Genomic DNA, 13,552 nt, shown 5'->3' on the forward strand with positions numbered 1-13,552 from the left:
CTGTTTCCATAGCAAGGAGAAGTGTCGTCGATGAGAGGTAGACATAAGGACAAGAAATCAGAATGCAGTTAGGAATTGTTCTGATTTAGTTAAGTGGCAGTCATGGGTTCTTTCCAAGATACATGGCCTCACTAGCCCTGGGGAGCTGGCATGATTTCCATCCTGTTGATTAGGCCTTAAATTCAATCAATGAGCTGTTGGTTACCACTAAGACAGGAGTGCCACTACTGCAGCCTTAGGCTCTCTGGACAAGCTGATCATTGCTGTGGTTCATGGGCACCACAGTCAGGTAGGGCTGTTGGTTGCTTCCCTCCCTTGGCACTTTGCACAGCACCTTCTATTACTATGAAAGCACTCTTTGTTAGGGGCAGTGAGTCTTAGTTTAGTTGTCAGATTTTTTTTAAAGTTGGTTTGGTCTCTTTGGACTTTTGGTAGAAGAGTCATGCATTTTAGCTGCATAGTTTTTCCTGGCTGACTTTGCTAATTCCAACATCACTTTTTTTTTTCTAGATATGGCCTCAAGGTGGATATCTGGGCAGCTGGCGTTATCACTTATATCCTGCTGTGTGGTTTCCCTCCATTCCGTGGGTACGGGCAACAATCTTTTATTGGGCACCAATAAGTCATGTCTCTGTTCTCTGGGTGATCTATCTGCCCTTCTCACACAACAGAGCCTGCAGCAGCAGGGAACACATTTATGATTTTCATTCTTTTTTCTATGATGTGTGCTAATTTACATGCTTTCCCTAAATCTTCCTCACACGGTCTTTAACCTCATTCTTTGTTAATTTACCGAAACAGTTTCATACTCTCATTTTTAGTGGATTTTAAAAAAAAAATACATTATGTATCTTTAAGGGTATAAGAGGGCCTCTAGTACATAAACATGGAGGGGGTGTGATGAGCGGGCATTCAGCTATGCTTCTCTTGTTGTTTGTCTGCACAGAAGTGGAGATGACCAGGAGGTGCTTTTTGACCAGATCTTGATGGGCCAAGTGGACTTTCCATCTCCGTATTGGGACAATGTGTCAGATTCAGCTAAGGTAGGGGTCTACCACTGCCCTGTTCCTTAGACCCTGGTGCTTTAGTGGAAGTGTTGGCTCTAAATCAGCACATAGGAAGAGACTAATCTTAAGAGTGTGACTCAGGGCACCAGTAGAATTACTGGTTTCCCAAGATTTCACGAACATCAGGGCTCAATTGTTCCAAAACCTGCTTGTCCTAGAGCCACCACCTTGTCGCCACTCTTTAGCATCTCAGGTTTCTACACAGGACTATTGTATGGGTTTTGATTTAATGTCACCCTCTCAATGAAGCCACTTCTGGCCACTGTTTTCAACTGTAACCCTTAACCTAGCTCACCTAATCCGCCTTGCCTCATCCACTTGCCCTTGTCTCTCTCCCCTACTTTTCTGTTTTATGTACAATGTGTGTTCTTAGTCAAAAAAAAAAAAAAAAAAAAAAAAAAAAAAAAAAAAAAAAACCAGAATGCACACCCTCATGTCCCTCCTTCATATAATATAACTGTCCAGCTATATCCACCTACCTAAATAAATTAACATGTATAGGTAGGAAATCAAATCTTATTTATGCAATTAATTTCAAAACTCTCTCACTAGAATGAATGTTCTCTGAAGGCTAGAATTTTTGTCCACTTTTACAAATCTTTTTCATGCATATGTGTGTTTGCCTGGAACTGCACTTGTGGGTGCTGAGAACTGAACCCCGGTCCTCTGCAAGAGCAGCCAGTGCTCTTAACCACTGAGCCATCTCTCCAGCCACTGACTTTTGCCCATTTAGTTGCCATATCATCAATTCCCACATCGTGTGATGTACTGTGTACATCACTGCACAGCCAGCGGTCAAATGCATTCAGTAAACGATCAGTGTATAAATTAGTGAATTAGGTAATTAATCTGGGGAGAGCTCAGCCTCACTCTCTGTTGAGATGATCAAAATGGACATCATGGAGACGCCATTATTCAAGTACAACCTTATAGGAAGCCTAGGATTCAGAGGCAGGAGGGATGGAGCTCATGCTTCTTCATCCTGCTAACCAAGATCAGCATCAGCATCTGCATCTGCATGGATGGCGGAGAGTGCTGCACAGCAGACAAGCTACAGAAGGGCGTGGACCTGGACACAAAAATTGAGCAAAGTGGTAACTTTGTGCACATATATCACATTTTAAAAAGTATCTCCACATTTAAGCATGAATAATTTTAGCTGGTATATTAGTAGACCCAGGGGGAGCGGACATTTTCATCTCTTTCAGATGTCAATAGACTTCTAATTTGAAAACTTCCAAATCCAAATCCAATAAAATCCAAAATTTGAGTGTCAACACATGTCACCCCAAACAGAAAATTCTGCACCTGTGACAGATTGGAGTCAAATACAGGCATGCTAAAAATACCATGGACAGCTATTCTCAGGCTATTTACATAAGGTGCATACGAAACAGTTCAGTTTTATGTTTTGATTTGTGTTCCATCCTCAAGATACCGTTGTTGTGCCTGAAAATACTGAAAAATTGAAACAAAAATCCAAACCCAAAAGTAGTTTTGAGAAAGAGATAGCCTGACTTAAAGCGCCAACTTAAATTCTTGAAAATTCAGGGTTGAAAACTTGACCATTTTACGGTCATTCGGTGCATATGCCTTTTTTTCTCTCTCTTGACTTGGAGTTTCATTTAAAGCTCCTCTCCTTAGACATGAGCTCTGTGTAGATAAAATGATGCTTGCTGGACATGGACCTCTCATCTTCTTCCACCATGCCCACTCTTGGACTTAGGGATACATCAATACTTGAGAGACGTATAAAAGGCAGGCCCCACACCAACAGATCTGAGCAACAAGCAAAGGTGTTCTTCTCATAGATAAATATACTCTCAGTATATAGCCCAAGCTGGACTTCTGAATCTGAATGCAGGGATTCAGATTTGTAACAACACTCCAACATAGCCTTTCAGGAGTACACTCAACTCTTCCAGCCAGCGTTTTATAGCCTGAGAGCGCTCTCTCTCTCTCTCTCTCTCTCTCTCTCTCTCTCTCTCTCTCTCTCTCTCTCACACACACACACACACACACACACACACATTCACTCATTGTGCAGGTTAGGAAATGAATGTTGAGGAAAGTAAAAGAAGATTCTACATCAACAGGCATCCCATGTGGAACATAAGGAACTGGATAACATGTATTCCCATTTCTAATCCAACGTGGACGGATGCACGACAAAATCACTGCTCCACCCAAAGCTGCATCTCCAGAAAATGTTTTTCCTACTTTACTAACTAGCTTTTGGAAATCCCTCCTCCATTCCTTTTCTTTAATCCTGAATTTGCTACCTGGAAATTAGGGTGAGAATCTGTTTTCCCTTTAGTATGTCAAAGCAGAATGTTAAAGTATTTTTTGAAATATTTTACTTATTTTTATTTTATCCATATTGTTTTGTCTGTGTACAAGCATAGACATCTGATGCATGCAGTGTCTGTAGAGATCAGAAGAGGACATCAGAGCCCCTGGAACTGGAGTTACAGGTGGTTGTGAACCAGCCTGTGAGTGCTGGGAACTGAACGCTGGGTCCTCTGGATACACAGCCCAGACTCTTAACCACCGAGCCGTCTCTCCAGCTCCAAATTTGCTCTTTATTTTTAGTGTAAATTCTAAGCAACTAAGGAATAAAACAATCTAGTAAAAAGTTAGATCACTTATTATTTAACATGAGTAATTTCTTCTCATCTAAAAGTATTTTGTGAATTATACTTAAACATTTATCGATATAAATGAATCAAATAATTTTTCTAACCTGCACAAAAACATATCGGGTAAATACCAATATAAACAAGAAGTATATTTGCGTCCCAAATTTGAAGGTGTGATCCAGGTGGTCATAGGTTAGTGGGGTCATGTGATTTAGGTTGTGAACTTTCCCAAATGCTTTAACAAACTGAAATTGAAAGCCTGAATTAGCAAAAGATTGGATAAACGGAGTCTAATGTTCCCCTCACAGGAGCTCATTAACATGATGCTGTTGGTTAACGTGGACCAGAGATTTTCAGCCCTGCAGGTCCTTGAGCATCCCTGGGTTAATGTAAGTGAACTTCTTTCTCTATAGTCACTGCCAGAATTCCTTTAAAACTATATCTGCAGATTTCCTGATGGTACTGTCTTGTTCTTGAAATGTGTTTGGCTTGGATCCCTTCTCTAAGTGTGCCGGGCCAGTTCCAAACTCACCCATGTGCTCCATGAAGACTTCTGATATGTTCATCTTACTTGCTCCCTAAAGAACTGCCTTCCAGCTGGGAGGTAGACATGGCTGTGGTCCTGATCCTCCTGTCTCACAATGACTTTCTGTGGTGAGATTGGGGCTGGATAACTGTTAATAAGACAGCGCAGAAATTCTCAGTCAGTCTCGATACCAGAATACAAGTAACCCAAGGTTCTCTGCTTGCTTCTGAGAGCTCAGCACAGCACAGCTCAATCTCGAGTCTACTCACTATACCTGGTGGCCCCCTGAAAGTAGATTTTCAAAGTGGTAGCTTTGGGGCTCTGTGTTCCCAAGCTCTGGAACAGTGCTGACAGCAGCCTTATAAGGGTCTAGCAATAACTTCTTTACCAATGGACCCGTCCTCAAGAACAGCCATGAATTTTTAATCCTTTCTACCAATGATTAGTGAGACCATTCTGGTAAGTAATCATTGTAAGTATTCATAAAGGGCCTAAGTTCGAGACTCTGTGGCACTGTTTTAAGCATCCTGTATATATTCATCCATCATGTCCGTCATCACCACTTGGTGACTTTCTAACCCAGTTACCATGTAGTCCCCAGTTATCAATGGGGAAACTCCATAATTGGGCTGAATGGTTCTTAGCTCCAGCATCGAAAACAGATACAAACCTGTTCATAGAAGCAGGCATGACCGCTCAGCCCTCCATCCCTTTTGTATCTGCTCTGCACCCTTGTGACCTCCACTGAAAAGAAAATAAAAGTAAATATTTAAAAAAAAAAAAAAAGAAGCAGGCATGACACTAACAGAATCATTAGTTCACAAATACAGATTCTGTCAGTCTCCCTGCTGCCAGATATAGGTCTAGGTTGAAGGCAACAAAACATTCCCATTCCTTTCTCTGAAGTGTCAGCTACACAACATGCCACTTCCTTCTAAAATAATTACAGAGAACAAGGCTTGATGGGAAATACACTCAACAGGTGAGGGGACATGCATGCTTGTCCATGCTTGAGACCTCACTTATGTTGGGTCAGTTGATGGTCATCGGCCAAAAGTCCAGTACTTCTCATGTCTAGATGTAGTTATTCATAACTGCGATAAGGTTATCTTTATAGAACAGGAGAATACTAGTGAATATAAGCATGAAGGGATGCAAACCAAGGTTTCTTTTAGGCCTTTTCATGTATCAGAATCTCCAAAATGTTGTGCAAATGTGAAGGTACTCATCTCCTCATCCCCGAGACAGTGGGGCAGAGCAGCTCCCACTCACAAATCCTGAGCTCCACTAACCTCTGTGTTTGCAGCAGGATGCTAAGCCAAAATTACCTCTTTCTACAAAGCAGGAAGGTCGTAAAGTCATCTTACTTGAGCTGGTAACAAGCCTGCAAGATAGTCAGTGTTACTGTTATTTGACCCAATTCACAGATGAGAAGACTGAGTCCATGGAATATGATATTTTCCCAATGTAGTCCCACTTGGAGTTGAGGCAGAATTTGTAGCCAAGCATCTTACACTTCAAATTCAAAGTCTGGAGAGTCCAGTATACCATACTATGTCTGTCCTCTCCTTGTCATAACTGAAAATACAGGGAATATAGGAGAGGAGTGTCACATGGGCTCTGACCTCATGGTAATGTGACCTCAAGTCAGTTCCCTGTTCAGACTAGCTGGTCCAATGTGGTGGTCACACCTTCTGTCAGGTGTGCGTGAGAGAAGAGCTACACACCAGCTGCAGGTTGTGTTGATGTCAGTAACTGATTCAGAATGAACTTTGCGGGTTCATTTAACACCCGTGGTCCACAACTTACCAAATTACATGTGAGACCTAGAAAAACTGAGCTAGCTGACCAGAAACTCAAGAGTAAGATTTGAAGCACTGCCTTCTGAGGGGAAGAGGTTTTAGATGACAGGAACCCTTTACGATACCTAAACATGTTTTCACTGTCTCTCAGACCTGCCCTCCATGAACTGTGTCTAACCCAACCAAACAGCTTTAGGCAGTCAGCAGGGCTGGGCCAGAGCCTCTATGGGGAAGGCTGGAGAGCGCTTGATGGGATAACTCAAGAACTCAGTCCCTCGATGGGTCAGCTGTGGCAGACTGTGGGTATGGGCCACAAAATAACCTTCCTTTGAGTGGATCTGAATCTATGAGGGACTCTAGTACTGCTGGAAACAAGAGTCCTTATATCCCGACTCCAAAGCACACACTAGTAGTACTCCCGAGCCCTCCAGGGTAGACGCACATGGCTTTGTCCTCTGCATGAGGCAGCCGGCACTCAAAGGCCTGTCCCCTCGCAGTTTCACACAAGCCCTGTGTCTGACCAGTCCCTTCCTTTCTCAGTTCTGAACCTCTGGACATCTGGGTTTCTGCTTCATTTCGATTTTTCTCTAAGGTTCTCAAAACACGTAAAACTTTTTAAAATGCAAATATAGCATCTAGATCTGAAATAAGACACAATATCCCTCTATGTCATTCAAGTAAACTTGACATTCTCCTGAGTAGAATGCATACTGGTTTTAGAGAAACCTTTTTAATGTTTGGTGTGAAAAAAAAAAAAAAAAGAGTCGGCTTCACATTGAAATTATCTTTATAGAGCAACTAAGTCAGAAACTGCTTGTTTTCTTTGCTTCCAAATAATAAATTTTAACAGTGAGCTTTGGTAACCAGTGCTTAGCCTTGTTAAGGTCAACACACAAAAGACCAAGCCATCAAAATAAATGAATTAGCAATTTAAGGGGATATAAATTTAACAAGACATTTTGGATTTGGCAATCAGATTATATCTGGCCACCATGGAAAGTCTCTCCCCGAGGGGACTGAAAGTAATAATAGCTATGTAAACCCTTTGGATGTCTGTAGAAAACATTTCCTGTGTTCTCATTAATCCCGATTTTCTGTATTGCTTATACGATGACCTTCCACCTGGCCCACTTGGAATTGAAAAGGCAATTTTTAATGAAACAAAAACTAGAGCAGAAGGGCAGTGTGTGTGAGTGTGTGTGTGTGTGTGTGTGTGTGTGTGTGTGTATACATATATATACATTCCTGCAAAGTCACCTAGTTTAGCCTTCATCCTGGAGTGTCCTTTAAGCAAGTTCATGTTTATATTTTTTAATACATTCTGGGTACCAGCTCTACCTTGCTACTCAGTTTCTTGGGCCTGGACAGTGCCATGGGTGATGGATGGCTTATCACAGGGGTCCACTGAGCCACAGGGACAAAGGCATCCTTGATATGAAACCTCTTGTGAGAGAACTGAAGGAAGCTCATCCACCCTGGTGACCTCAGGCAAATTTGTTTCTCTCCCCAAACCTCTTTCCTGCCAGAGAAAATAGATTGAGGAAAAGTCAAGTCAATCTGTCTACCCTTTGGGAGGATAGGAAGAGAAGCCCATGCATAAAGGTTAGGAACTGACAATCTGAAGTCCAGTACTTAGTAAGTTTTACTGGATTTGGTCTAGGTAAAGCCAACAACTGTGTCATCTGTTGTCACGCAATAATAGAATGAAAATTATGGATGTGCTGGTATGTGGGTAGCACCCAAATGATTCTATTTATATGCCACAAGCTCCTTCTCAACGATGTGTGCATTAGCAGCCCTGTGGATGCTGGCTTTAATACAGTTGCAAAACGCCAACAGGAACTGTCATAGCCAAGTTCAATCACCTCCTTGGGCCCTCTCTAGTAGATAGGACTGAAGCAAGCTTGCAATGTGACTAACAGAAATAGCCAATAACATATCTTGATCATTTTGGGAATAAGGAGCAGTCACTTCCACTGAAATGAGGCTTTATTGACAAGTTGTGCATCTTGGGGGAAAGTTCAGACGACTAGATACTTCCAAAGCAAAAATCTCTTATTTGTAATTAGGATCTAATGATGTTTAAATTTTGTATTGCTTTCTTTGTCTCATTGTTGTTGTTGTCTAATTTGCTAAGCCACCTTAGCCTGTGCCATGGGTGATGGATGGCTTATCACAGGGGTCCACTGAGCCACAGGGACAAAGGCATTCTCAGGTGCTATAATTTTCTTAATTCACACTTTTTTCTTCATTATTTTCTTGAGTTTAGTGAGGAAGAAACAAAGGCAGAGAGACATCAAAGCATGAAGCTCTGTGAAGCCTCATTCGGGGTCTGATGACTGGCTGTACCCTTAGACACCCATTGCTCTGTCACGGTCACTATGGAGGCTTTTCAAAGCTCCCTGGTGATGGCGCCAGACCAGCTTCCAGTCTCGATTCTAATGAAAGGACTGGTTCAAATAAGATAAGCTGGTGTTAGCACCAAGCGGAGACTTGTTATTTCTTCCTTAGTCTTTACATTTACTGTCACTTCCTTTATCTTACCTAATTATCCCTTTGGAAAGATGGTGCTGAGACAAGGTGGTCTAAAAGAAAAAAGAACAAGAGAAAGAAGAAAAAAGAAGTCCAGATGATATCTTAGCATAGTCCATGAAGACCAATAGAATTCAACCATAGACACACAAGAATACAGATGCGCTCCCCCTATTGTGCTGGTAGAATGGGTGATAAGGAATAAGCTGAAGTGACATTGTAATTAAATGGAAAATTACTTATCTATATTCATAAATTACAAATGATGACACAAAAAGTCACTTCCATTTGGGGGTTTTCTTTTCTTACGCCAAGTACAGCGTGACTCTCAGACTCAGAGGATGCTGAATGCTGGAAGTCCTGGCGTCATGTGGGGCTGGGAACTTTAACAAGAACAGTGGGCAATGCACCAGGAGATAAAATACAGTGGTTATTAAAGAGCATGCTAATGAACCTGGGGTTGTTTTACATTAAATCAGAATATCCTCATAGTAAACTATGCAAGGCTTCACTGCTTCTCATAAATCTACAGATATTTTTAATAATAGAGTCTGGCAATAAACGAACTGGAAACCAGATCCCTGATTCAAACCCAAAAGCCATGGGGAAGGCTTTCTAATGTATGAACCTGACATGCTTCCCCAAGGAAAGAGTGACTTCACATCCGAGCCCCCACCCCTTCCCCTCCCTGCAGCTCTTCCTCGGCAACCCTGAGAGAATGCAGACCAGGAGGTTGGCTCTCCTGCAGACAGCTGGGAGAGTTCATTTTCCATTTTGCAAACTAATTTTGTTCTTGTCAGTTGCAATGTTCTGCCAAGTGGTGGATGGGAGTTTCTAAATCAAAAACCACTAGCCTTAAACCACAACCAGCCTGACTCAAACTTCAGAAATGATTCCCAAACCGGAGCGTATGGTAATAATACTACAGCTATTTGTAAAATACTGCCAGGTTTGTCACATCTAGAAAATTCATAGCACATTTTTTGGCACATAATCTATTCTAAGTAATAGTGATAAAGATGTATATATAAAAGTGCATGTTTTTAGTGAGTTCTATTTATTGCATTGATGCAAAGCAGTAAGTTAGCTAACTCCTACCATCAATCTATATGGCTCAGGTACACATAGGAGCCCTGAAAATCTGCTTCTTTATGTCTTGTAATCCTGTTATACTCAAGGTCTTCAAAAGATTTTATCAAGAAATGAGGCAAACCTGTTCTGCAGTGTGTGTGTGTGTGTGTGTGTGTGTGTGTGTGTGTGTGTGTGTATAGGCAGAGACAGAGAAGAGACAGAGAAAGAAACAGAGACAGAGAATCTGTGGGAGTTGGTGTATGGGAGTCTGTGTGTGTGAGTGTGGTGTGTGAATGTGTGGCATATAACTGTGTGTGTGACTGTGTGTTTGCCTGAACGAGTATATGGTTTATGAATATGTGAGTGTGTGCTATATGGCTGTGTATATGTAAGTGTGGTGTGTGTGTTTGTGTGTGTGTATGAGTGTGTGGTATGTATGAGTATGTGTGCATGAGTGTATGTGTCTGTGGTATGAGTGTGTATGTGTTGCCTCCTGTAGCTAGGAAACTTTATTTCATTGAAGAAATGTGCAAAGATTTACGAAGTCCAGATTATCTCTGACAACCTGTGAGAGTCTGGTGCCTTTTGCTGCTTCCATGTGAATTGATATGATAGTCCCAGCGAAGCTCAAACCTTTACTGAAATTTAAGGCTGGTAGCCCAGATCTCCAGCAACAGAAAAAGAGTCACTAGGAGATCTGACAGGAGATGAGAACCAGAATCAGTCTGGGAAAAGAGAAAGGGGGGCCTTGTGGCACAGAGAGAAACAAACCTCAAGAGCCTGCCTCGGGGAGCCTGGTGAAGTGAAACTGGCAAAGCTGCTGGTGGCCCAGAGCATGGGCTGGATCTGTCTAGAGTCAAATGATGACTGCATCTCTTGAACTGCTTTGGTCTTTCTTGCACTTAAGCTATTAAACATAATCCATACCAATGAGATCTACCCTGTTTGCAAAGCAGAGCTTCCATTTCATGCAAGGGCAGCCAGGCCCTTCTGGCACTATCCAGTATGTCCTTCGATCCTGGAGCTCTGATCCTATTAGGTGAATATTTCATGCCATAGATGAATGGATGCCCAGTCTCCACTTAACATAGAAGTTTCTAACAATGCCCTGAAAGAGCATTCCCCTGCTCACCACCCCTCTTATTGACCTCAAAATCCTCCTCAGGCTTGCTTTAGGCCTTCCCAAGTATCCTCTGGTTTCTTCTTCCCCTAAGTGAACTTACATTTTACCTCACTTCTATGTGTCTTTCATCATGGAAAAGGCAACTCATTGAATATTTGCACTAAACTAACTTGGCGTCTAGGTACAAAGGACCCCACATGAATGATTGTCCTTCATTGATGGAGTGTGGTTTGGTAGAACAGTCCAGACATGGTTCCATTTTTACTTAACCTTGAGCAAATGGTCTCCCCACTCTGAGCCTCATCAGTGTTCATCTTCAGATGGCACTGATAATGCCTATAGTGGGCACTAGTCTGGGGATGAAGGGAATCACGCCTGTGTCGTCAGCACAGAGCCACCGATAATTAACCCTTCCTTCACTGTCTTCTGCCTGCCTTTACCTGGTAACCAACCGCCCCCCCAACCCCCATCTCAACCTTGTGCATTCTGTCCTTGTTTCAGCTTGCCTAAGAACATTGTCCTTATTTGGAAGGTCCTCTTTGCTCCCATCTTCCACCCGTGTTCCTTCCTGGTGTCTGCCTCCTCTCCTTTCTCCTCTAGCTTATACTAAGACTACATGTTTCTTTGACCTAAATTTGCTTCCTCAACATAGTTTCTCAACCTGTCCCTTAGTAGAAAGGTCATTATCAAATGCTTTGCCCAAGGTGGCCTGGAACTGTAGCAAGACACAGGTAGCATATATCTACACTACTAGAAGAAACGTAGCAGTACCTCACAAGACATCGTGTATAAGAGTGGTCCGTTTAACTCAAGGAGAAGCCCCACTGAGGCCAGAGACATGATGCTAATATTAGTAAGACTTTCCATTTCATTCCATGCCTTGTAAAAGGTGTAAATAATTTCTCAAAAATTCTAACTTAGATTCCAAGGATGGTTCACTGCCTTAAATTTCAGGCACCATTTTTATAATACAACGTTGGAAGTGGCATTTATCTATACCACAGAATTTGTTCAAATTAAAATTTGTTATCATCCAACCACATTGTAGAGTCAAAAACTAGATGGGGAACTACCAAGATGTCTGAGTAGAAGGCAGCTCAATGTTTACATGTCTTACACTACATCAGTCTTATTAAAAGCATGGCTGGGGGCTCAGTGGTTCAGAGTACTTTCCCCTCTTGCAGAGGACCTGGGTTCATTTCCCAGCCATCACATGGCTGCTAACAACCATCTGTAACTCTAGTTCCAGGTAACCCTGACACCCTCTTCTGGCCTCCACAGGCTCTGCAACATGTGGTGCACATACATACACACAGACAAAACACCCACACACATAAAATAAAAATAAATCTTTAACAAAAGAGAAGCACAGCTCTTTTGTATTTTGAGACTATGTTTCTACTTGTTTTGAACAATATTCCATTTTCTCTTTCCTCTGCCATTATCCTTCTGAACAAGTTCTTATCTAGAGATAACCCAAGTGACTCATTGCTTGGCAGACAATAGCTTACCACTTGGACACATTGTGCACCAAAATATCACCATCTCTCCTCCATACCTGTCAACCTTAAAGACCAGGTCAATTCCATTCCCCATGAGCAATTTTCTAAGCCTGTTCACAGTGGGGCAATATGTTTTCATTCCTCTCAACCACATTGGGATTTCCCATCAAGCCTTGGAGCTAGTTGCCTTGTGACCATACGTCCTTATCTTGTTGGTTTGTTTCATATTTTGTCATAGCATATATTTTTCTCCCCCCGTTAGCATGCAGGCTTCAAGCAGGCAGAGGTCATTCCTCTCTCCCACAGCCTGGCATCCCTAACATAGCTCTCAGCATAGTAGGTATTTTACACACTCTTCTTTCTGTCACTTCCCCAAGAATTCTTTCATTTCAGCATTTATTTCTGGCTCGTGCCATAAAATGGGATCACCTTTTCCTCTGCACTGTTAGAAACTCTTCTTCCAGATTTGATTCTAGTTTAAAAAAAAAAATAGACATATTAATTAGTTCCTTCTTCCGGCCATTAATGTTTATTATAACATGAATACCTATTTTGCATAGGTCAGAGAACCAAGGGGTTGCATTATCAATTGCAGAAAACTTGGGAAAGGTAGTACAACACAGTAATAAGGAATAGGAAGTTACGCAGGTAAAACATAGGCCATAGATAGATATACTATGGTAGACTAATAAGGTAGCTTGATGCCAGGAAATACAAGTATATGAGCAAACTGACAAGATAAAAGACACTGGGCCTAATGAAAAGCCACTGGATTAGGCTTAAATGGGGAAAATGTCTTAGAACAGGTCTTTTGGGCTTAGGTCTTCAAGAAAAGAACGGACCAGAATCTCAAAGAACCAGACCAATGCATATTTCTACTTACTATCATTTCCTACACTAACCAGTAAAACTGTGGTTCTATCTAGGCATGTAGTGACTAGCCACTGGATAAATGAATGATCAATGCTGGAGGAGGGACAGAACCCATGTGGAGACAGTGGCTCATGCAGAAAGCATGCATGTTATGCTTAGGGAACAGCAGGCTTCTTCTTCTGGACAAAGACAAGAACCAATGTGTTAAGTGAAAGAGAGGAAAGGAAAAAAATCAGGGAATGAAAACATACATCTCTCCCAGGTTTGGGTTTTACCAGATAATAAGACACACCCTATTGTCCATCCATTCATCTATTGATATTATAATTATTTATTAACCATTAACCATGTGGCATGTGCCCAGGCACTGTGCTGAGACCAGAGAATCCAACAGGAAATAGAGCACAGTCTCTGCTT

The 13,552-nt window shown here is 41.9% G+C and overlaps 1 protein-coding gene across 7 annotated transcripts in view; it reads left to right on the forward strand.

The window, feature by feature from the left end:
- Window positions 1-13,552, forward strand: part of Dclk1 (doublecortin like kinase 1) — a 286,458-nt gene that overhangs the window by 252,349 nt on the left and 20,557 nt on the right. For all 7 annotated transcript variants that reach the window (XM_034501434.2, XM_034501432.2, XM_034501435.2 and 4 more), the window contains 3 exons: window positions 511-588; window positions 947-1,043; window positions 4,015-4,095. In XM_034501434.2, the coding sequence (XP_034357325.1) occupies window positions 511-588; window positions 947-1,043; window positions 4,015-4,095 (256 nt within the window). The remainder of the gene's footprint in view (window positions 1-510; window positions 589-946; window positions 1,044-4,014; window positions 4,096-13,552) is intronic.

The sequence above is a fragment of the Arvicanthis niloticus genome, chromosome 4, assembly GCF_011762505.2.
Source record: "Arvicanthis niloticus isolate mArvNil1 chromosome 4, mArvNil1.pat.X, whole genome shotgun sequence".
NCBI classification, from domain to species: Eukaryota; Metazoa; Chordata; class Mammalia; order Rodentia; family Muridae; genus Arvicanthis; species Arvicanthis niloticus.